This window comes from Muscardinus avellanarius (assembly GCF_963383645.1).
Source record: "Muscardinus avellanarius genome assembly, chromosome: 4".
In the NCBI taxonomy this organism is placed as follows: domain Eukaryota; kingdom Metazoa; phylum Chordata; class Mammalia; order Rodentia; family Gliridae; genus Muscardinus; species Muscardinus avellanarius.
The window spans coordinates 115,734,679-115,760,761 of record NC_137789.1 but is presented as its reverse complement, the minus strand read 5'-3'; the positions used below and the strand labels follow the sequence as shown (position 1 = coordinate 115,760,761).

Genomic DNA, 26,083 nt, shown 5'->3' with positions numbered 1-26,083 from the left:
TTTTGGGATGTCCATATCTAGAAAATGCTAAAGGAGCATATCCTTCTAAAACAGTAACATTTCCTATAGGATTGGAATCATTAAATGGCTGAAATTTTCCCATAGTCTGATTATATAGCTGCACACATGGATTGGGACTATCATAGGTATCATTCAAAATTTTATTAGCATAAAAACATAAACTGCCACTTAAAGTTATATTAAAAAATGCATAAGGCCTAATTTTTTCATCAAAGGAGATCCAGGGCAAATTTAAGGAACTATTGATCATAAAGAACCGGGGAAAAATGGTGGCAGTGGTGGACACAGGTAAAGGGAGAGGGAAGGCAGAAATAATTCCCCAAAGATCCTTTTCACCCATTCCAATGTGAAACATTACCAACAGAGTTAGTAATATCCACTTGCCGCTTGGCATTTTCCCCTGGCTCCTGTACATGATGCACCAATCTTTCAGGGACCCAAATTGGTGAGTCTTTGTCCTGTGGGAAAACACACACTGACCCTCGAGCCCACGTTAGCACTGGATTGAGCTTTTGACAAACTGGCTCCTAAATTTCCTGTCCCTGATAACGTCTTCCATGCCCTTAATGCTGCTTGATTAATCTGCCCATACACTTGCTGTGGGTACCCATTTTGATTATTTGCAAATGGTCCCTGTCCCATTAGCATATCTAAATTCCAAGCTGGTTTCCCTGCTTGAGCATTAACACGGGCTTGATCAGAGCAATATTCTATATAGGCTGACTTCCAATTAAGATAGGCTCCACCAGACAGTACAGCCCTGCACAAATTCATCCAATCATTTGGAGTCATGGAGTATCTTTCAAAGGATTCTATCAGTGACAAGGTAAACGAGGCCTACACTCCATATGTGGACACAGCTTCTTTTAATCTTTGTACAATCTTCCAATCTAATGGCTCATGATACCTTTGCTGATTCTGGTCAAGGAACACAGGAAATGCCCCTGGGGTGGGTAAAATTTCCGCCCGGGTTTCTTCCGCGTATCAGACTTTCCCTTCTCAGTAAGATATGGCGGCGGACTAGGGGAGAGAGGGGGAGGAGCAGAAGGTCCAGGGGGTTCCTTTTTTCTGTTATAAGACACTTGGAATCTGCGCCATTATTCTATCAGGGCTTCCTCCTCATCATCTCTCTTTGGTGTGACAGGCCATATCTCTCGTTCCTCCTCAGAGGAGTCGCTTTCGGAGGACTCCTCATCCCTCTGAAAGTCTATCTGTTGACCTTGCCCTGAAATCTCTTCTTTCGCTTCCTCTAAAGCATTAGAGCCTTCAGCCAGTACTTGATGATACCTCCCTGTTTTATCGGTCAGGCATGATTTAATTAAGCTCCAGATAGATCAATGTCACGGGTGGAAGAGCCCCTTCGGCATCAGCCTTAAGAAGATCCTGGCCAAGATGTTTCCACTGAGAAGTGTTAACATATCCTTCCTCTAAAAACCATGGAGCTACAGGTTTTTTTTTATTAATTTATTTTTTAAATTGGTGCATTGTAGTCATATATCAATCACATTGGAGTACAAGACTTGAGAGGATATACAAGCACACATCATCCAATTAGCCCTCCTCCAGCCCCCATCCCATTCCCTCCCCCTCCCTCCATCCCACGCTTCTTTGGTGATTTACTTTGATACATTTGTTTATGTACCTCCTGCGTTTTAAAGAGGCTCCGTCCTCCAGTATTACATACCCTCTGATTGGTCACATTAGTTGCTTCACTATAGGGCCCTTTCTATAGCTCAACCTCTTCCTGTTGCCCTTTTCCTCCTAGTTATTGCTGATTAAGAGAAGCGTCTGATTTATATTTTCTGCGATATTTCTCTGTGCATGCTGCGTTGCAAGTACCGATCCCACTCTTGATGGTCTCAGTAGTGGCCTGGCTACTCAGTGGACTGATCCAGACCTCGCTGGCTCAAGCAGCAGCCTTGCCTCTTGGGAGGCCCCAGTTCTGGTCTCGCTGACCCCTGCACCAGTCTAACCCCTAAGCTGGCTTTGGTCCCGGCCTTGGAGGCCGCAGGAGTGAACTTGCCTCATGCCAGGCTCCGATGCTGGCCATTGGCCCCTGCACCGGCCTAACCCCTCGGCAGGCTCCGATCCCGGCCTCGCTGGCCCCAGCACCGGCCTAACCCCTCGGCAGGCTCTTATCCTGGCCTCGAGGCCCCAGTACCAGCCTTGCCTCAAGGCAGGCTCCGATGCCGGCCTCACTGGCCCCAGCACCGGCCTAACCACGCGGCAGGCTCTTATCCTGGCCTTGGAGGCCCCAGTACCGGCCTTGCCTCAAGGCAGGCTCTGATGCTGGCCTCACTGGCCCCAGCACCGCCCTAACCCCTCGGCAGGCTCTGATCCCGGCCTTGGAGGCCCCAGCACTGGTCATGCCTCATGGCAGGCTCTGATGCCGGCCTCGCTGGCCCCAGCACTGGCCTAACCCCTTGGCAGGCTCTTATCCTGGCCTCGGAGGCCCCAGTACCGGCCTTGCCTCACGGCAGGCTCCAATGCCGGCCTCGCTGGCCCCAGCACCGGCCTAACCCCTCGGCAGGCTCTTATCCTTGCCTCGGAGGCCCCAGCACCAGCCATGCCTCACGGCAGGCTCTGATGCCAGCCTCGCTGGCCCCAGCACCGGCCTAACCCTTCGGCAGACTCTTATCCTGACCGCGGAGGCCCCAGTATCGACCCTGCCTCACGGCAGGCTCCGATGCCAGCCTCGCTGGCCCCAGCACTGGCCTAACCCCTCAGCAGGCTCTTATCCTGGCTTCGGAGGCCCCATTACCGGCCTTGCCTCAAGGCAGGCTCCGATGCTGGCCTCGCTGGAGCTACAGTTTTAACTGTGTTAAGAAAATTTTCCATAGTGGCTGCTTTCACTTTCACTCCTCCCTTAGACAGAATGTTACAAAGAGCTTCTTTGACTTTCATAGTAGCAACCTTGGACCCCATGATAAGTTTTACTTCGTCGCTATCTGCGAACCCTGTGCTTCGTCGCTATCTGGGAACCTTATGCTTCGTTGCTAAATCCTGTGAACCTACACAGCACTGTCCCTACGTCGCTTACCTGCGAACCTTTTCCCCGGCGTTCCCAGGCATTTCCCATATGGGCTACCACTTGTCGCATCCCTAAGACTCCGTCCTGCAGAGCCCTGGGAAAGAACACACAAACACCGAGTCTGTTGATGATGCTTCCTCTTTAATGCTTCCTCTTTCATGCATACAGCAAGCAAATATATATCAGTATCATAACCCCTCCCTCTTTACACTACCAACCCCAAACTTCTCACAGCTAGGGCATGCACATTTCTAACCCTCTCATAGGCAGGCTGGTGGTAGCACGAGGTGCTGCGTCACTGATCATCCTGCAGGCACGTAATATGACACTCTGCGCATGTTCAAGGAGACGTCAATCTTGTGAGTCTTATGACTTGGCAGCAAGTCTAGGCACCATCTTGAGTCAACGCTGGCAACAAGCCTAGGCGCCATCTTGGTCCAGCCGAGTGGGCCCCGACACTTGAGGCTCTGAGTGAGATATTGGATCTTCCTTTCCAAATACCCACCACATATCCTCAGTCCAAAAGAAGAAATTAGCCACTCTTCTTTTCCTGTCTTTCTTACCTTTTCCCCACCATTTCCTTCTTACATGTCAAAAAATTTCACTGATTTTTTTCTTTTGCCCCATGTTTTTGACTTTTCTTACTTAGTTTATGGCATTTATCCAGTTTCAACTGTCCCTGGAGGGAGATATTTGGAATTGAGAGTCCTCTGACCGTGGACAGCTGAACCCCTAGCATGGTGTGGCTAATAGCAAAGGTGTATGATGGATTGAGATGATTAGAAAGTCATTGAAACTTCACAGTTAAGAAATTGTTCTGGAAATCTCATGGGAATAGATTTGATTTTTCTTGATAAATCCTCACATAAAAAGATTTGAAATATTTAATACAGTGGTAATACTTTCACCTTTCAAAAATCTCATATTGGTATTTTTCTGGAGACTAAAGACTTTTACTTGTTTTTCATTGTTTGTTTTTATAATCTTTTTGTTTGCAAGATGAAGAGGTTGATATAGAAAACATATATATTATTTAGAAAATCATAGAAAGATACTAAACAGGCTAGGTGAGCCAGCTATTGACATTTACAGTACAGCTTTTCTATTCTGCTTTGGGGTGAGAAGAACACTCATAACTCCTTTTAGTATTATGCTGGGAACATTATTTAGAGCTGATTAAACTTTCTTCAGAGGGCCGTTCAACTATGGCATTTGGGAAATTCCTAGGATGCTAAAATTATATGAATACTGAAGCCAAGAGAATGCTGGGTCAAATTTTATTCTTTTAAGGGATAAACTAGACTTTATGTTGTCTGGGATTTTTCAGGCAAGATCTGCACATTTAGCCTGAGATATGAACGCCAACTAGAGAGTTTATGACAAAGAATTGGCTTTTTAGAGCTACATTTATGTATATAAAATGGAGTTCCTTGTCATATGAACTTTTATTTTTGTGGAATATATATATGTCCTCAATAATGCAAGTATATTTGCGGTGCTGGGGATCAATCCAGGGCCTCATACATGCTAGTTAAGTGCTCTACTATTGAACTACACCCCAAGCCTTGTTTTTTAAAAACAGTTTGAGAATCTGTATTAGTTTATTTATCTCAGATGAGAGGTCAGTAAACATTTCTGTAAATGTCCAGATAACAAATATTTTAGACATTGTGGGTCATACACTGTTGCAGCTATTCATCTTTGTTGTTGAAGTAAGTAAGCAGTTGGAGAAGTAAGTACGTGGTAAACTAAAATGTATGGTTGTGTTTAGATAAACTTTGTGTATACTGAAATTTGAATTTCATGTAATTTTCACATCATGATACATTCCTCTTCTCTTGATTCCCCACCCAAAGCATGTAAAAGTATAAAAATATTCTTAGTTTGCAGGCTGTTTTGCATTGCAAACTGTAGTCTACTGTCTTAGGTAAAGAAATGGAGAATCCAGGAGTTCTAAAAATGTTTGTCTTATTATTTGTTATGAATCTGAAATTTCTCAGACTAAATGTATCACTGCTGAAAAAAGTAAAAGGAATAAACAACTAGAGATATTGTATTTTTTTATGCAAGGGAACTATTTTTTTATAGCTTGGATTTGTATTTTAGATATAGCATGGGCCCCGTAAGGTAGGTATCGAGCAACTTCTAAGGGAGGTGCATTATGCACAAGATTTTGTTGCAGCAGGGTACTTTAGAGTTTTCTTTTTTCTTTCTTTTTTTTTTTTTTTTGGTGGTACTGGGGTTCCTGGAAACCCTTCTACCTTCAGGCTACACTCCCAGACCTATTTTATACTTTTTAAATTTGGAGACAGGGTCTCTTAAGCCAGTGTGGCTGGCTTCGAACTTACACAATCCTCCTGTCTCTGCCTCCCCAGCGCGGGGATTACAAGCGTGCGCCCCCACACCCGGCCTCTTTAGAGTTTTCATCAGCACTCTACTCCCAGCCTTTTAATGAAGTTGATAATCCCTTCATGGAGAGAAGTTCCTGCAATGTAAATTCTACTTTTCTATTTCTTCATTACAATAATGATCCACTGCACAGAATAGCCAACACAGTCACAATTTCACACACACACACACACACACACACACACACACACACACACACACACGTATATACAAATACATACACATAATTATTCTCTCATCTCATTTTCCTGTGCAGGTACTTTTTAGTCTCTTGCTTTTGACTTCTAAACAAATGTACCTATTTTTTAAATAAACAAAAATAATCACTACAAAAGCCCTTACTAAAATCTTCATACATTTTTAATATATTGTTAAAGCATTTATTAAAGCAAGCCATTAAAGCATAATTGATAGAAAATTTCTGAATGTGCTTATTGGCCACTTATATTTTTTCACCAGAGAAATGTCTTTTTAAATTTTTGCACAAACTACATTATAACATGAGACTATATGCACCAATAAAAGTATAAAAAAGTAAATTATTTGCCCATTTAAGAAATTGGAGCCGGGTGTGGTGGCGCATGCTTGTAATCCCAGCATTCAGGAGTCTGAGACCAGAGAATCGCTGTTCCCAGACAGCCTCAGCTCCTTAGCAAGGCCCCTTGCAATTCAGTGAGACCCTGTTTCAAAAATAAATAGATTAAGAACTAGGGCTGGGGCCATAGCTTGGAGGTACAGTGCCCCTGGGTTCCATCCCCAGTACCACAAAAGAAAAAAAAGAAATTGGATTTCCTTCTTATTACTAAGTTGTAAGAGTTTTTAAAATAGATTCTGGATGTATTTTTAAATTTAATTCAATTATAATGTTTACTGAGTAACACCTACATGTCAGACACTGAGTTCAGGGGTATTTTTGAAACAAGCCTTATATAGCCAACATAGTTAATGGAGACTTGCAAATTATCAGGTGTTTTTCTACAGATTATATGAAAAGTGAGGATCCCTGTACTTGATCGATTTTGCTTTGTATCACCTGATAAGGAGGAACTTGAAACCCTTGTTAGTATCTCTGGTGGATTTGTCAGATTCTTGGCAAAAGTGCCTTGATTTATGGCTACACACTGTCACAATTGCTGGATGAACAATGAAATGTCGATACATTTGATTTTTGGGCCCATCAAGCAGATATTATATCTGGAAGACAGGCCCTGTGGTGATAAGAAGACGGTCCTTAGAGTTTGACAGCCCTGAGTTGGAATTTCTGTTCTGCCAACTCACTAGAAAATTGACCTCAGATGAATCTAAATTGACCTTGATGAATCTCAGTTCCCCCAAGAGGAAGAACAACATAGACATTATGAGATGACGCAGAGATGAAATGGTTCTGCAGATGTCTTTGTAATTGTTACTACTGTTTAGAATTTCTTTCATATCCCTACAATCTTTTAGCAAACATCTATGTACTATTTCACCAGCATGGAGATAAAACCTTTATTGGCTGTCTGATTTACATATATACCTTCATTATGGACAACCAACTATTTCGACTTCCTTGCAAGGTTTGCGTGAGCTTAGACCATATAATTGGGTGCTGAAATCACAACTGTCATTTCTATCAATTGGGACAAATTTGATCATATTGATTAACAGCCATACTGTTCTGAATGAGGTGGTATTTGAAAGGATAAATTTTCTAGACTTTTATTGCTTTGATCATGTCTGTGGGATTTGAATTTCTAGCAGAGTGAAGACTGAATTTTGTGTTATTAACCTTCTGAATAAGGCATTGTTGAGACTGCTTATAAACAAGAATTGACAACCTTGTTTTAAAATGATTGAATACTTTGATTTATTCACTCCTATTTTTCATTTCTTTCTCAGAACTTTTTTTTTTTTTGTGGTACTGGGGATGGAACCCTTCTACCTCCGGGCTACACTCCCAGACCTATTTTATATTTTATTTGGAAACAGGGTTTCTTAAACCAGTGAGGCTGGCTTAGAACCTGCACAATCCTCCTGTCTCCGCCTCCCAAGCACGGGAATTACAAGCATGTGCCATCACACCCGGCAAGAACTTTTTGATTATATGTAAAATATTATTCAAGTCTTTAGGAATTTTGCACATGGAAGATAATATTATTTGTATGTCATTTTATGAAAGGATGCTGTGAAATTATGTTAATTTTTTTTTTTTTTTTTTTGCAGTACTAGGGATGGAACCCAGGGGCATTCTACCTCTGAGCTACACCTCCAGTCCTATTTTGTATTCTTCACTTTGAAACAGGATCTCACTGATTTGCAAAGGGCCTCACTAAGTATTAGCTGAGGCTGTCCACGAAATCTGATCCTCCCATCTCAGGTTCCCAGAAGTGGGGATTACAAGTGTGCACCACAACGCCTGGCTTATGTTTTTTAATTTTTCAGATAAAATCTGAATTTTTTATGCTTTTATTGGTGCATTGTAGTCTCATATCATAATGAGTTAATGGTGATAATGACAAACACAACACTTGGCAGGAAAATTATGTTTTAATATATACTTTAAGGGAGGTATGTCTGTAGATCATGACATTTAAAACGAAACGGAAGTTTGTTTTATTTAGGAATACCTGACAGAGACTGTTTTAATAGTTCTTGTGTATCCCTTATGCTTTGTACATGATGGCGCTCATGATATATATTTGTTTTATAAATGAATTCTTTGTAAAGATTAGGTATCATTTCTTAGAAAAATAAATAGTTTTCACACTGAATTTTAAAACACTAAAGTGAGAGTCTTTCAGCAGATGTCAAAAATAACATATACAGTTTTTCTAGTTCTTTTTTTATTTTCCTTGTCTGGGGATGGAACCCAAAGGCATTTGACCTCTGAGCTACACCCCCTTTGTTTTTAATATTTTATTGGTTCACTGTATTCATACATCATAGTGGGATACAAAAAAAAACTTTTGTAGACATACATGCACACATCACCCAGTCAGCCCCCACCTGATCCCCACCCCATTCCCTCCCCATCCCTCCTTCCCATGCTTGGCTTAGTGGTTGACATCTAGTATTATAGCAATTTATCCAAAATTAAAAATCATAATCTCACATAACAGTTTCATTTGTCTGATACCAAGCTTTTGATGACTTAAAGATAACACTTCAATATTTCTTTTTGCTTTCTTTCTTACCAGAGAATATTTTTTTCTTTTTTTTTTAGGTGAAACTATCATATATTTATATATTTATTTTTCAGAAAATAATCTATCCTAATATGGAATATGGACTCTAGATACCCAAAACGATCTCAAAAAAGAACAAAGCTAGAAGATATATATTTTCTGATTTCAAACCATATAAAGCTACAATAATTGAAACGGTGTAGTACTGTTCTAAAGGCAGATATATAAACCACTGGAGTTAAGTAAAAACCTAGAGCTAAATTCTTCCATATATTGTCAAGTTATTTTTGACAAGATTTCCACGAACATTTGGTGGAAGAAATAATAATCTTTTAACTAAATATTGTTGAAAAATAATAATTACATGAAAAATAATAAAATTGGACCCTTACCTAATCCCATATACAAATATTAACTCAAGATAGATAAAAGACCTAAATATAAATCTTAATACTATAAACTTTTAGAAGAAAATCTGGGTCATAAAACCTCACAACATTGAAATTGGCAGTGATTTCTTGGATATGATTTCAATGGCACAGGCAACAGAAGAGTATACAAACTCCCTAAAAAATAAAAAAAATTGTATATCCAAAGACAATGTAAACAGAGTTAAAAGTTACTTATAGAATGGGATAAAATATTTCCAAATGCTATATCTGAAGGTATATTAATATTCCAACTAGAAATCCTAAAAATTAACAACAATAAAAGCAAACAATACAATTTAGAGATAGGTAAAAGACTAACATAAATAATGAATCTCCACAGGTAACTAATCTTAGTTGTCTGTTGGATGGAAACTCTTGTTTCTCTGGTTCTGGTGTGTGTTACCTATTTCTTCTTTGTAGTTAATCTCTTTGAGTATTTTCTTTTTTTTAATTTTTTAAAATTTTTTATTTTTTATTGGTGCAATGTATTCATACATCATAATGGTATAAAGAAAATACTTTTGTAGACATACATGCACACATCACCCAGTTAGCCCCTACCCGATCTCCACCCTGTTCCCTCCCCATCCCTCCTTCCCATGCTTGGCTTAGTGGTTGGCATCTAGTTTTATAGCAATTTATCCAAAATTAAAAATGATAATCTCACAAAACAGTTTCATTTGTCTGATACCAAGCTTTTGATGACTAAAAGATAACAGTTCAATATTTCTTTTTGTTTTCTTTCTTACCAGAGGATATTTTTTCCTTTTTTAAGGTGAAACTATTATACATTTATTTATTTTTCAGAAAAAATCTATCCTGATATGGAATATGGACTCTAGATACCCAAAACAATCTCGAAGAAGGACAAAGCTAGAAGATGTATATTTTCTGATTTCAAACCATATAAAGCTATAATAATTGAAACGGTGTAGTACTGTTCTAAAGGCAGATATATAAACCATTGAAGTTAAATAAAAGCCTAGAGATACATTCTTCCATATATTGTCAAGTTATTTTTTTACAAGGTTTTCACAAACATTTGTTGGGGGAAATACTAATCTTTTAACTAAATATTGTTGAAAAATAATAATTACATGAAAAAGAATAAAATTGGACCCTTACCTAACACATATACAAATATTAACTCAAAATAGATAAAAGACCTAAATATAAATCTTAAGACTATAAACTTTTAGAAGAAAATCTGGGTCATAAAATCTCACAACACTGAAATTGGCAGTGATCCCTTGGATATGATTTTAATGGCACAGGCAACAGAAGAGTATACAGACTCCCTAAAAAATACAAACATATTGTATATCCAAAGACAATGTAAACAGGGTTAAAAGTTACTTATAGAATGGGATAAAATATTTCCAAAGGCTATATCTGAAGGTATATTAATATTCCAACTAGAAATTCTAAAAATTAGCAACAATAAAAGCAAACAATACAATTTAGAGATAGGTAAAAGACTAACATAAATAATGAATCTCCAAAGATAACTAATCTTAGTTGTCTGTTGGATGGAAAATCTTATTTCTTGGATTCTGGTGTGTGTTACCTATTTCTTCTTTGTAGTTAATCTCTTTGAGTATTTTCTCTAGTGCTGGTTTTGAAGACATAAATTCCTTCAGTTTCTGTTTGTCGTGGAAGTTTCTTATTTCCCCATCTAATTTGATAGAAAGTTTTGCTGGGTAGGAAATTTTTGGCTGGAAGTTGTTTTCTTTCAAAATTGGGAATATGTTACTCCAAGCCCTTCTGGCTCTCATGACTTGGTTTGGGAAGTCTGGAGTGATTCTAATTGGTTTGCCTCTGAATGTCACTTGGCCCTTTGTTTTTGTTGCCTTTAAGATTCTCTGCTTGGCTTCCACATTGGTCATTTTGACAATTGTGTGGCGTGGGGATCCTCTTCTCTGATCCTCTCTAACGGGGGTTCTATAAGTTTCCTGAATCTGTGTATCAACCTCTTGCTCTATGTTTGGAAAATTTTCTGCTATTACTTCCTTGAAAAGATTGTTAATCCCTTTGGTTTCACCTTCTTTTCACTCCTCTATTCCAATTATTCTTAGGTTAGCTCTCTTAAAATTGGCCCATATTTCTTCAATGTCAGATTCCTGCTGTCGGATATTTTTTTCTAAATTATTAACTATGCGTTCATTTTTGAATTGATCATCCTCTAGGAGCGAGATTCTATTCTCCATGTGGTCTAATCGGTTGTTCGTACTTTGAATTGAGGCCTTTACTTCATTAATTGCATCCTTTATCTCTTTTTGGCTCTCCCTGAATTCTTTTTGAAACACCTCTATTATTTCTACAGTTATTTTTCTGATTTGATCTTCTAGAAATCTCTGAATTTCTATTTTATCGGGTTCTGATGTTGTGGGGTTGTGGGCATTTATTGCTCCATTGTTATTCCTCTTTCCCATGATTTCGGAAGTTTGTGTCTTCTCTGGGTTCTTCCCTTGGGCCACTATGACTTCACTTAAGGTGCTCTGGAGCTCGAGTCTGTGGTATCTCAGACCCCATTACTCCTTTACTGGGTTGTATCGCAGAGTCTCAGACCCAGGGAGTCAATAGAGGCTGCTTTAGACTATGGGGGATGCCAGGTTGGGCATTCTCCTATGGTGTAATATCTCTGCCACCGCCACTCCCCCACTGGGTCAAGTCCCTGGGAGTACAGTACTGGGATTTCTCCTCTGTGGCCCACAATTTGACTCACTGTTGTTGAGTACGCAGATGGAGATGTTGTGGACTTGGTGAATTCGCTGCTGCTGCCGCCAGTGGCAATATGGAGCCACTGCCACACCCTTGGCCGTGAGGCTGGCGTATTTCTTCTCTGGTTTTGAGTTCCGCTCTGAGTCCCTCAGCTTGCTGTCCGCCGCTTCTCTCTGGAGCCTGGTGGGCTGTTGAGTGTGTTGGTCTGGTGCCGTCTGGTGAACTCGCTGCCACCGCCGGCATTAAGGTGCTGCTGCCGCGTCCCTGGGCGTGAGGCCAGCGTATCTCCTCTGTGGCTCTGAGCTCCGTTCTGAGTCCTCCTCCTCTCTGGAGCCTGGTGATTTTTTTGTTTTTCTGGTGATGGTGTTTTTTGGCTATGAAAGGCACTGATTTTGTGGTAATAGAGATTGGTTGTTAGCGGGGCTCTTAAGTCCCGCTTTTCTCGGTTGCCATCTTCCCAGAAGTCTCCTTTTTTTTTTTGTGGTACTGGAGGTGGAGCCCAGAGGCTTTCTACTTCCGTGCTATACTCCCAGACCTATTTTATATTTTATTTGGAAACAGGGTCTCACTAAGTTGCTGAGAGCCTCACTAAGTAGCTGAGGCTGGCTTCGAATCTGTGCGATCCTCCTGTCTCAGCTTCCCAAGAGCAGGGATTACAAGTGTGCGCCACCACACCTGGCCCCTGCCCAATTTTTTATTCTTTATTTTGAAACAGGGTGTCACTGAGTTGCAGAGGGCCTCACTAAGTAGCTGAGGCTGTCCATGAACCGTGATCCTCCGGTCTCAACCTCCCAAATGCTGGGATTACAAGCATGTGCCACAACACTCAGCTAGTTTTTTTAGTTCTATATAATAGAAGTATATAAATTGCTAAGCTTGCACATTTTTTAAGAAAAGAAAATATTGGAAAAATAATGGACAGCTAATTTCAGTTTAGCATCTTAATTTTAAGGACTATTTTTTTTAACTTTTGTAAGAGTTAAATTGAAAGCCAGGCATGTTGGCACACACTTGTAATCCCAGTATCTGGGAGTCTGAGATAGGAGGATCGCGGTTTGTGGACAACCTCAGCTACTTAGTGAGGTCCTTTACAACTCAATGATACCCTGGTTTAAAGTAAAGAATAAAATAATAAAATATAGGGCTGAGGATCGAGGTTCCTTTGGTATTAATCAGGAGGAAGTGATCATCACTATGTTGCTGAGGGGGAATAAAAAGAGTTTATCTGGAAAGGCAGTGAAGAATTCTCTTAAGATAGTTTCTACTATATTCTAACTCTGATGCCAGAGATGTTCCTACTGCTTTATCAAAACCAGTTTAATCAAATTTTGTATTTTATAAAGATTTTATAATTTTCTATATCAGTCCTATCAAAATATTCCCTAGCTTATTTTGACAGTTTCCAATGATGTAGGGCTCAATGACTGGCCACTCCTGCTTTCCACTTTGGATAAAGTAGTATGCTGGCCTGTTCTTGCCTTTACCCGATCACAGCTACTCCCTCATATGACTGTTGCTCGCCTTGAAGCTAACAATTTTTCGTTCTCTGAAATGTTATGTTAGGGGAACTGGGACAATGCTCAGTCTAAGGTTGGGTATTCCATATTATTAAAGCATGACCCTTCTTATGTTTTCCACATATTATCTCATGAGTCATGATGTTTTCAAGTCTGGTGGTTTTGCAAGTATTGTTCTCAGTCCTCTGTGAGTGCCACATGCTATTAGTACCACAAATCTTTTAGGATGGTTCTTTTTCTAGGTTGGGTAGTGTCTCCCCAAGTACAGTTGATCAGTATTCAGCTGAATACTTATGTTGCAGGCTCTGCAGATTTTTTACTCAGTTTTTTACTTTTCTGTGTGTGTGTGTGTGTGTGTGTGTGTGTGTGTGTGTGTGTGTGTTACTGAGGATTGAATCCAGGGGCATTCTACCTCTGAGCTACACGCTACTTTTTAAAACTTTGAAACAGGGCCTCACTAAGTTGCTTAACCTGTGGTTCTCCTGTTTCAGTCTCCCAAGTACTGGGATCACAGTCAGGCTTTCCTTTCCTATTATCTTGTGTACTTTAGCTGCCTCGACCCCCCAGTACTGAGCTTTGCTTTCTCAGCTCAGAGAGTCTATTAGGCTCTACTATACTTTTCCTGTCCTGTATCTGGGCCTGGGAAGTCTTTCTTGGCAGTGAGCTGGTGCTTATAAAAGGGCTTATTCTGTTTGCTTATTTCTCAGGCATTATTGTCCTCTACTGCCTGACATTCAGTGCCTTCCTAACCATTTTCTTCATACATTTTATCTTTTTTTTGGTTTTAGATGGGAAAAAAATCTGGTTTCAAATTATAACTTTTAATGAGGCTTACTGAGAATTTGAAGATAATACACTAGAAATAAAGCATGGTATCTTTCAAGGGCAACCAAATGCAGCCATACTCTGAGCCCATAAACCTGCTGATGTCCTTGTCACACCCAGGCTGAGTCCACACAGTGAAGCTCAAGGTTCTGTGTTTCCCCCTGCCAGACACTGCTCCCCTTGTGCAGTCACACTGTCTCAAACACTTTTAAGGAGGGTATTTGCCTTAAAGAAAGCTGTGTACGTTTAGGATCTAATTGAAGTCCCTTTTTTCCCTGCTAAATAAAAGAATAGTCTAAAGTTAAATTCAAGCTTTTACCTCCCAGAAGCTTTGAAGTCAAAATTGGCAGTTTTCCAATTAAAAACAAAACCAAACCCCTAGTGCCCAGGCTCAGTCTGTGAATCCCACCATACCTGAATACAATATTGCATATTGAATCAATTAATAATATATACTAGTGCATGTTATATGTGTATATTAGCACACAACACACACACACACACACACACACACACACACACACACACACACACGTAGCCAGAGGCATATACTAGGAATCTTATCTGAATCATAAATATAATGTTAATTATAAAAGTTGGAGGTGTGCCTTATGTCTCTATCACTATTTACTACATTATGATGTGAGACTCTAAGACTATAATGTGCCAATAAAAATATAAAAAAATTTGGTACCTGCTTTGCATATTGGTTTTCTATGTTTCTCCTCTAGATGTTTTACTTATGCCATGTTTTCTTTGATTTTAAAGTTATAATCAATATAGTCTCTTTGTGAAAGTGGAGCCACATTTTTAAGTGCAGCAAAAGAACTTGTGACAGACCATGTAGGAATCTTTTGTAAAGAATATTTTGCAGTGTGTATATTTGGCCAAAACTTATTATTTCTTGTATCATATACAATTATATATCATATACAATTATATATCATACACAATTATACATATTATATATACATATATACATCATATATGTATATCATATACAATTATATCATATACAATTATATATCAGTTACAATTATATATCATATACAATTATACATCATATATAATTATCATATACAATTATATATCAGTTCTTTGTATATTCATAAAATTTTATATTACACTTGTATGTGCATAAGATTTACAACTATAAATACTTATAGACTATATGCTGTAGTACCTTTTTTAAAGTAGATATTTAGTAATTTATTTTTTTAAGATTTAAATAATTACATTTTATAGGAAATAAACCAAATGAATCCAGTAGGTAATAGCTTCCTGTTTCTAGCTCTTGTACTATTTCCAAGACCTTGAGTAGGCTGCTTTTATGAATGGAGTGGGGCTTAGGCAGGGAAAATGTAGATATTTTCATTTGTATATATATACATATACATATACATACATATATACATATATACATATATATACATATATATACATATATATATACATATATATATATATGTATATATATATCTCCCAGGGGCTTTTCTACCTCTGGGCTATACTCCCAGACCTATTTTATACTTTATTTGGAAACAGGGTCTCACTAAGTTGCTGAGAGCCTCACTAAGTAGCTGAGGCTGGCTTCGAACCCGTGCAATCCTCCTGTCTCAGCCTCCCAAGGGCTGGGATTACAAGCGTGCTCTACCACGCTTGGCCTCATTTGTATATATTTAAAAAGCTAAGTTTCCTGTTCATTAAACTTCAGAGTTAAAACATTAAAAGCAAGATTAAGAATGATATGTTAAAAACACTAGACTCCCTTCCATGCAGACTTTATAAAACATGGAGGCTGATAATATAAATATAAAATATATATTTTTTCTATTAGGAAAATAACCATTTTCTCCTGGCAGAAATCAATTTGACAGTGAGGTAGCAAATTGGTGAACTGAAATTCTATAAACCAATTCTTTTTGTCAACAGTTGGAACATTCTGCTCTTACCTAGAACACTGCCTGGTCTGTCCTCTGACACCTCCAGCAGAGGTAGACCCTTCTCTTAGTGTCTTGGTCATTTGTACAGGCTTATGCAGACCCCAGCTTAGCTTGTGTCTATCGGTGTTTTCCGATTCCCACTTAAATGTGAACTTCTTGGGCCGGAAAATTGCTTGTACCAATCTCTATACCCTGGAAGCATAGCATGTTACTGTGTCAGGGAGCAAAATTTTTTGTCAAATAAAAGTTGAATAATGCTCATTCACATATTCATTCAGGGATACCCTCCCATGTATTGAATACATGTGCTAGAGTGAGCACTCTCCTAGACTTTGGAACATTGTGCTGGTGACAGGACCCATGCAGCTCTTGCATTCACTAGTCATAGGATTTGGAAAAGCTGGGCTTTGAACAAGTTGTACAGTGAACGCTGATGAGGGTTATGATTGGAAGCACAGACTCCTACTGTAACACCTGCCTTAGTTATGGGGTCTAAGTCCTCACAGAGGAAGTGATGTTTATGTTTGGACCAGAAGTACGAGCTCAAACCAGATGAAAAGGGTTGGGAGAATTGGCAGGGGTTGGGGGGTACAGGGGGAAGAATAATAATTGGAAGTTAACTTATAGTATCTTTATTAATGACTTTAGGGACTGAATTTTTCTCCTAATGCTGTTATCTGGCAGATGCTATCTTTACAGACACAAAGAATATAATAGATATTTAAACGATCTTTTCCTGAGCATGACCTTTAGTACAGTTTTTCAACATCATAACATATTTATACTTAAAATATATAATTCTTTGAATATTTAATTCAAAACATGTAATTCTTTTTAGTGTGTGAAAGTCAAAGACAGTATTTATAAAAGGTTATTGTAACTCTCCAATTCAGAATACCGTAGGAACAGATAATCTTTTTTTTAATGTGGGAATACATCTGCTCTTTAAATTTTGGAGGTCAGTTTAATTTTTCAGTCTCTTAGCAGCAGTTCTGACTTGCAGAGAAGCATATAAAAATCATCCATTACTGGTCTTAAAAATTTACCATCTCTCCTAGAAATTTCCCAAGAAATAATAGCTAATGTTTGTTGAATGCATCCTCAGTTCAGATACAGTGCTGAATATATAATATGAATTATGTTATCTACACATTCCAGAAACAGAGACAAAATAATATATTTATCTCCTTTCTGTAGATGAGTACACTGAAAATATTTAAGTAACCAAGTTCCTAGAATAAGAAATGATGGACAGATTTTTAAAAATACTTTTATTGGTGCGTTATAGTCTCACATCATAAGGATAAAATTTAATCTCAGAAATGTCTTACTTCAGAATCTGAATTCCTGACTCGGAATTGCTTAGAGAGCTAAATGAGACATGTTAACATGCTGAGACAGTCTCTGACTCCATTTACATGTTTTGTCTATAATAAGAAACTATATTTATTGTTTTTCTTAAGAATAATTTGTTATATTTTCTTTATGATGAAGTTCATGAATAAATGAAAACTATTCTGTATTAAAACAGATAAGATAGTTCATTTTGCATATTGTTGGTAGGATGACTGTTTTAGAGAGTTTTTGGGCAATGTATGGCAAAATTTAAAATTTATTTGCCCTTCAAATTATTTAAGATTTTATACTATAGTTAAATTTGCTCATGCATGCAAACAAAGACAGATGTCATGGATATTTTTTTCTAGTATAGTCTAAAATAGAAAAAATTTGGAAATGACCTGCTGTCTATTGAGATGATTATGTGATTTTTGTCTTGTTCTGTTTATGTGATGAATTATACAGATTGTTTTTCATATGTTAAACCAGCCTTGTAGCCAGGCGTGGTAGCGCACGCTTATAATCCCCGTGCTTGGGAGGCGGAGACAGGAGGATCGCGCAGGTTCGAAGCCAGCCCCGCTGGCTTAAGAGACCCTGTTTCCAAAAATAAAAAAAGTATAAAATAGGTCTGGGAGTGTAGCCCAGAGGTAGAAGGGCTTCCAGGAACCCCAGTACCACCAAAAACAAAAAACAAAAACAAAACAAAACAAAAAAAACAGCTTTGTATTTCTGGGATGAACCCTACTTGGTCATAATGTATGATTTTCTTGATGTGGTTTTGAATTCGTTATGCTAGTATTTTGTTTAGCAGTTTTGCATCTGAGTTAATGATATAGGCCTATTGTTTTCTTCTCTTGAACTGTCTTTAGTTTTGTGATGTTGTCTTTGTAGAATATATTTGGGAGAGTCCCTGTTTCATGGACTAGATTGAGGAATATTGGGATGATATCTTCTATAAAGGTTTTATAAATTTACTTAGGAAACCATCTGGTCTTCGGCTTTTGTTTGATTGGAGGCTCTTATTGTTGCCTCAGTCTCTTTTATTGCTATTAGTTTAAATTTTCTATACCATCTTGGTTCAATTTAGGAAGGTTGTATGCTTCTAGAAAATTGTCAATTTCTTCTACATTTTCCATTTTGTTGGAGTATAGTTTTTCAAATTAATTTGTGATAATCCTCTGGATTTTCATGCTGTTGCTGGTGATATCTCCTTTTTTAAGCTCTTATTTCAGTATTTTAAATTTATTCTCTTTCTTTTGGTTAGCTAGTGTTTATCTATCTTGTTTTTTTTTTCTGGAAACCAGCTTTTGGTTTTGTTGATTTTTTTCATATTGTTTTTTATTCTCTACTTCATTGATTTCTGCTCTGATTTTTAATAATTTTCTGTCTTCTATTGGCTTTGGGGTTAGATTGTTCATGTTTTTCAAGGGCTTTAACATGTATCATGAGGTTATTGATTTGGTGATTTTCTGTTTTTCTTATGTAGGCATTCTGTGCTATGAATTTTTCTCTTTACACTGCCATCAAGGTGTCTTGATGGTTTCAATATGGTATGTCTCTCTTTTCATTTGTTTCTGGGAATTTTTATATTTTACCTCTTACTTCCTTGTTTAGCAGTGTGGTGTTCAGTCTCCATGTGTTTATGGGAGTACTCTGGATCTTCTTATAGTTAGTTGATTTCTAGTTTTATTACATTGTGGTCTCAAAAGATGCAGGGGAGTATGTCACATTTTTTTATTTTGTCGGTGTTCACTTTGTGGCACAGGATGTGGTCAAATGTTATTATTTTTTTCAGCTATATGACTTTTATTTTTATTTTTTCTTCTTTATTATTTTTTTAAAATTTTTATTGGTGCATTATATTCATAGATCATATTGGGGTAAAAAATTTTTGTGTACATACATGTACATAGCACCGATTTAACCCCTACACAATTCCCACCCCATTCCCTCACCATCCCTCCCTCCTTTGCTTGGCTTAGTGGTTGACTTCAATATGTTTAACTACATTGTGTGTTTTAGAGATTTTTCTCCTTCCCTGCTCCTTTCTCCACCTTTAGCCTGTCTTGTTTGCTCCTCTATAGGGTTTTCTTTTTCATCTAGAGTACCTCCTATGACCCTTTCCTCCTTAGCTTTCAAATATTAGAGAAAGCATCTGATTTCTTATTTTTTGTAACTGACTAATCTCACTTAGCATAATGTCCTCCATTTCCATCCGTTTCCCTGAAAATGATGTAATTGAGTTCTTTTTAATGGCTGAGTAAAATTCCATTTTGTACATATCCCACAATTTTGTAATCCATTCATCTGTTGATGGATATCTTGGCTGGTTCCACAGTTTGGCTATGGTGAATTGTGCAGCTATGAACGTAGATACACATGCATTAGTTTGATAGTTTGGTTTTCTATCTTTTGGGTAGATACCCAGAAGTGGTATTGCTGGATCAAATGGTATATTTGATCCCATTCTTCTGAGGATTCTCCATACTGTTTTCCAAAGTGGTTGTACTAATTAGCAATCCCACAAACAATGTTTTAGAGTTCCCCCTTCTCCACATCCTCGCCAGCATCTGTTGTTGTTTGTGTTTTGAATGACTGCCATTCTAGTTGGAGTTAGGTGAAATCTCAGGGTAGTTTTGATTTTCATCTCTCTGATTGCCAGTGATGTTGAGCATTTTTTCATGCATTTATTGGCCATTTGAATTTCTTCTTTCGTGAAGTGTCTATTTAGTTCACTTGCCCATTTTGTTATTGGATGCTTTGTTTTCTTAGTGTTGAGTTTCTTGAGTTCTCTGTATATTCTGGATATTAGTCCTCTATTGGAGGTGTAGGTGGCAGAAATCTTCTCCCATTCTTTTGGCTCTCGATTGAGGTTCTTGACAGTTTCCTTTGCTGAACAGAGCTCTTCAGTTTCATGCAATCCCACATATTGATTTACATTTTAATTTGTTGTGCCTTTGGGTCTTGTTGAGAAAGTGTTTATCTGTGCCTATGTGTTGCAGTGTTGGATCCATGCCCTCTTCAAGGAGCTTCAAGGTCTCTAGTTTGATTTCCAAGTCTTTGATCCATCTTGAATTGACTCTTGTACAGGGTGAGAAAGTGGGATTAACATCCAATTTTCTGCATATGGTTAACCAGTTTTGACAACACCATTTGTTGAACAGGCTATCTTTTTTCCAGTGTATGTTTTTGGCCTCTTTGTCAAAAATCAATTGGCTGAAAGTGTGTGGACTTGTTTCTGGGTCTTCTATTCTGCTCTATTGGTCTATGTATCTGCTTTTGTGCTAGTACCATTCTATTTTTATCACACTGGCTTTGTAGTATAGTAAAGTCAGGTATTGTGATTCCTCCTGTATGGTTTTTATTGCTGAGAACTACTTTGGCTATTCTGGGCTTTTTGTTATTCCAAATAAATTTAAGGACTGATTTGTCTATGTTTGTGAGGAATTATTTTCGTAGTTTAATGGGCATTGTGTTAAATCTGTAGATCACTTCTGGAAGGGTGGCCATTTTAATGATATTTATTCTGTCAATCCATGAACATGGAAGATCTTTCCACCTTCTAAGATCTTCTTCAATTTCTTTTTTCAATGTTTTATAATTTCTTTGTATAGGTCTTTTACCTCTTTGGTTAAATTTATTCCTAAGTATTTTAATTTTTGTGGTAGATCCTGAGTGGAAGTATTTTCTGAATTTATTTTTCAGATTTATTGGATTTATGGTTGGTGTACAGGAAAGCTTCTGATTTTTTAAGATTGATTTTGTATCCAGATATTTTGCTGAATTTATTGATCAGTTCTATAAGCCTTTTGGTTGAGTTTGTTGGGTTTTCTAACTATAGTATCATGTCATCTGCAAATAGTGAAAGTTTGAGTTCTTCTTTTCCTATTTGTACTCCTTTGATTTCCTTTTTTTACCTTATTGATCTGGCTAGAGTCCAATGTTATTGTATTGGGATCTATTTGTGACTTAATGTCACAAATAATTTGTTTTATGAAAGTGTACCTATGAGCTTCTGACTCTCCATGTTCTATTTACTTTTTGGCTTTAAAAATTGCAGGTCGAGCCGGGTGTGGTGGCGCATGCTTGTAATCCCTGCGCTTGGGAGTCTGAGACAGGAGGATTGTGTAGGTTCGAAGCCAGCCTCGGCTGGTTTAAAAGACCCTGTCTCCAAATAAAATATAAAATAGGTCTGGGGTTATAGCCCGGAGGTAGAAGGCCCCTTGGTTCCATTCCCAGTACCACCAAATATATATATATATATATATATATATATATATATATATATATATATATATTATTTTCCAGAAATCCTGTATTGTTTCTACTGTTAAATTTCTGATTTGTCCTTCTGGTGATCTCTGCAATTTTGTGTTGTTGGATTTTGTTATTGTGGGGTTGTGGGACCTTGTTGCTTCCTTGCTAGTCCTTTTTCTCATGATTACAGATATTTCTTAAGATGGCATCTTTGTTGCTTTTGATATCTCGTTTATTGCTCTGTAGATAAGGCTAGTGTAAGTGTAGGTCTCCATGTTTTCCAGAGATGGTGAGATGTGGAGCAACCAAAAATGCACTCTCTTTCTCTCTTCTGCCATCTTTAATCCTCTGCTAGTATTTTTATTATGAATTTTTATATTCATATTCATCAAGGATATTTGTCTGTAATATTCTTTCCTTAAGGAATCTTTTTTTTTTTGGTTTTGATATGACTGTGAATGCTGGCTTTATAGAGTGAGTTTGAAAGTACTTCTTCTTCTAATTCATGGAGAAATTTGAGGATCATTTGGCTTAATTTTTCTTTAAAGGTCTTGTAGAGCTCAGTTGGGAATCTGTTTCTGGGCTTTTCTTTGTTGGAAGACCCTTTTGAACTGGGAACTTTTAAAACAAATGACTATATATTATTTTTATAATAAAATATATTTTAATTTAAGACTTTAGAAGTAGTAGACATATTTCTCTGTAAATTATGTACTATGACATATTTCTGTGACTAAGTTTAGGAGGCAGTTTATTCATTATATTGCTATAGAATGAATCTACCTATGATAAACTTTTAGGGCCCTTCCTTCCTTCCTTCCTTCTTTCCTTCCTTCCTTCTTTCCTTCCTTCCTTCCTTCCTTCCTTCCTTCCTTCCTTCCTTCCTTCTTTCCTTCCTTTGTTCTCTTCCTTCCTTTCTTCCTTTTTCCTTTCCTTTCCTCTTTCCCTTCCTCTCTGTAGTAGTCATTGAATGCAGGGGCATTCTACTTCCAAGATACACCTTCAGCCTTTAATTTTTTTAAATTTGAAACAGGATCTTGCTAGGTTTCTATGAGTCTTACTACATTGCTGAGGCTGTCTTTGAACCTGTGCTCCTCTTATCTCAGCCTTCTAAGTACTGAGAGTACAGGTATGACATGCTACCATGCCTGGCTACTATCATTATTTTATTTATTTTGGTACTGGGGTTCCTGGAAGCCCTTCTCCCTCTGGGCTACGCTCCCAGAGCCATTTTTTATATTTTTATTTGGAAACAGGGTCTCCTAAGCCAGCACGGCTGGCTTCGAACCTGCACGATCCCTGTCTCCGCCTCCCAAGCGTGGGGATTACAAGCATGCGCCACCACGCCCGGCTACTATCATTATTTTATTTATTTATTTATTTATTTATTTATTTATTTATTTATTTGGTGATACTGGGGTTCCTAGAAGCCCTTCTACCTCCGGGCTACCCTCCCAGATCTATTTTTACATTTTTATTTGGAAACAGGGTCTCCTAAGCCAGCGCGGCTGGCTTCTAACCTGCGCGATCCTCCTGTCTCTGCCTCCCAAGCGCAGGGATTACAAGCGTGCGCCACCACGCCCGGCTTCTACAATCATTATTTTAAAGACTAGGTCTTTTATAACATCCACTGAGTTAGAAAGAAACTTAATGAAGATTTCAGTTTATTTTTTATAAATAGGAATGTTTATGATTGAAATCTTAGTAATAAAACTTTCATAGCAATTGAGACTTAGCAAATGCAGGAGTTGACAGCAGTTTTTACTTGGTGTTGCTAGTCAATAGAACATAATTTTTCTGCAGGAAGTGGTATTCTGCTTTTTACACTCCAGTGCATTTAGCAAAAACAAATGTTCATCTGCATTGTTTATTAGACAATATTCTAGCATCAACTGACAGTATTTTAATGTTCTGCTTAGTCAGATTCACTTGGGATTAGGTTGGTTGATAAATGCTGAAATAGGCATAGTTAAAACTTGAAGTATAACTTATTTTTGGTTTTGTTTTTCAGGTGAAGCTCTGAAGGTGTCAGCTGAGAGATTTACAGATGATCCCTGTTATCTCCCGAAAAGGGAAGCTGTGGTTCAAGCTGCCCGTGCCTTGTTGGCTGCTGTTACCAGACTCCTTATCCTTGCGGACATGATTGATGTCATGTGTCTCTTGCAGCATGTGTCATCTGTAAGTAAAAGATAGCTTAGTTTTCTATGGTGTTGTTTTTACTTTTAATTCCATTCTCTGAAGTTGGTGTCAATCCCGGTGCCTCCCTGCCTCACCTTCACTCCTTTTTTTTTTTTTTTTTTTTTTTTGTGGTATTGGGTATGGAACCCCCAGGGGCTTTTCTACCTCCAGGCTGTACTCCCAGACCTATTTTATATTTTATTTGGAAACAGGGTCTCGCTAAGTTGCTGAGAGCCTCACTAAGTAGCTGAGGCTGGCTTCGAACCTGCACAGTCCTCCTGTCTCGGCCTCCCAAGCATGGGGATTACAAGTGTGCACCACCATGCGTGGCTTCACCTTCATTTCTTAATGTCAACCCTCACAAGCTTACCAGATCAGTTTGTGAAGACTGATAAGTACCTTAAAAGAATGAAGTCAGAAATTAGTCCTAAAGTAAGTGGGAAAGTCAAGAACAGAAAATGATTTGCTGATAAAGAAGTGGCTAAAAGAAAGTTTTAGACCTTTGACTATTTAAATTATTATGGTCTCTATAAATATAAATCACTAATATCAGAAAAGATTTACATACATAATATATGTTAAATATATAAAGACAAATAATTTGAGGAAGAGAAACCTTTATTAAAGCTTAAGGCATCCATCAAGAAGTTTATTGTAGTTTGTAAGTGGATGCTACTTTGCCATCTTCTCTTGATTAAAGATGATAAGTGTATTATTTATAGGTAGTTTATGATCTCTGAAATAATCCATTATGAAAATATATACATACATTTAAAAAAATAACTAAAAATACATTTTAATTAAGAAAAAACCAAGGTAACCAGGTATTCTGCTTGCTTTATTTTGCCAATCATTTAGCAGTTTTAGTAGAAATAGAACTTTTGAAAGCTGTTTTTGGTTTCCTTAATTATTTTGAACAAGTCATAAAGAGTATAGAGAAGGAAAGGATGCAGAGAACCTCTTGAAATTTCTGCTGACCTTCCTACTTTAGATAGGATCCCTACATTTCTGTCCATTAACATCTGTGTTTTCATAAAGCTGCCTGGTGATTGTACTATCACTGCTCCATTGAGCAAGCAATGGCCTGATTTGGTTGACCTTCTTATCAAAATAGTTTCCTCTAATTGCTGTTAAACCTTTCTTTGCATCTTACTTGTATTTACTATTGATTATTTTAACACTAAAGTGATCCTTCCTTTCTACTTCATATTCCTTTGGATAATTTTATTACTATAAAAATCCAATTCAATTCTCTTTTTGCCTTTATTACTTGGTTATAAATTTGTTACACAATCTTAGTAAAATTTCTGAACACTTCTGAGACTCTATTTTCTCAATGTGAATACAGATTCTAATAAATGCTATAAATATAAATATGAAAAATTGAGTGTTAGGTGATTTATAGTACTGATGACACAGTATTTTCTATATTTTAGTCTATAGCTCTTTTGAGGTAGGGCAGAATGAAGGTGGAAATTGTCACCATAATCAATTAGGAAATAAATGTATACAAACAGCACATCCACCTTCATTATCATTTTAACTGAGTGCCCCTAAGAGCTATGCACAGTCTTAGGAAACTCATACACATGTCACTCAAATGAGATAGCAGAGTACTACCTTTTGCAATAAAACTATAGTTAATATTTATGGAGGTTTCATAATATGCCAAATACTGTGATGACTTGTTTTTTCAAATCAATGTTCACAATAACACTATGATTATGATTTCTATATTATAGATGAGAAAACTAGAACATATGATTTTAATTATGTTCTTTAATGCAACAGGAAAGAAATGAATATACTTTCAGAATTTAGTATTCCAAGGATTAGAACAGTTTTAACTACAAATAGCTATTTTAAGTATTAAGAAAAATGCTTGGGCCTATAACAGGTTGTTAAAGGATGTTAGATATGTCAAAGGCATTTTTAATTACAACCATTTTTCCTACACTTGATGGTGTTTGTGGGAGCCTCTACTTGGGTTGGATCACGTACATCATATATATATATATATATATATATATATATATATATATATATATATATACAGTACAACCATGGTACTTCATCTGAAAAGGGAAGTGGCATCTTAAAAAAATTTTTTTATTGGTGTATTATAGTCATACGTCTTAATGGGGTACAAGATGGTGGAGACATACATGCACACATCACTCATTTAGCCCTTACCCAATCCCTACCCCATTCCCTCCCCTCCTTCCTTATCATGTTTGACTTAATG

At 37.5% G+C, this 26,083-nt stretch overlaps 1 protein-coding gene across 2 annotated transcripts in view; it reads left to right on the top strand.

The window, feature by feature from the left end:
• The window catches only part of CTNNA3 (catenin alpha 3), a gene marked incomplete at both ends in the record, with an annotated part of 1,656,346 nt that overhangs the window by 74,060 nt on the left and 1,556,203 nt on the right, over positions 1-26,083 (top strand). For both annotated transcript variants that reach the window (XM_080694112.1, XM_080694111.1), the window contains one exon: positions 23,672-23,838. In XM_080694112.1, the coding sequence (XP_080550238.1) occupies positions 23,672-23,838 (167 nt within the window). The remainder of the gene's footprint in view (positions 1-23,671; positions 23,839-26,083) is intronic.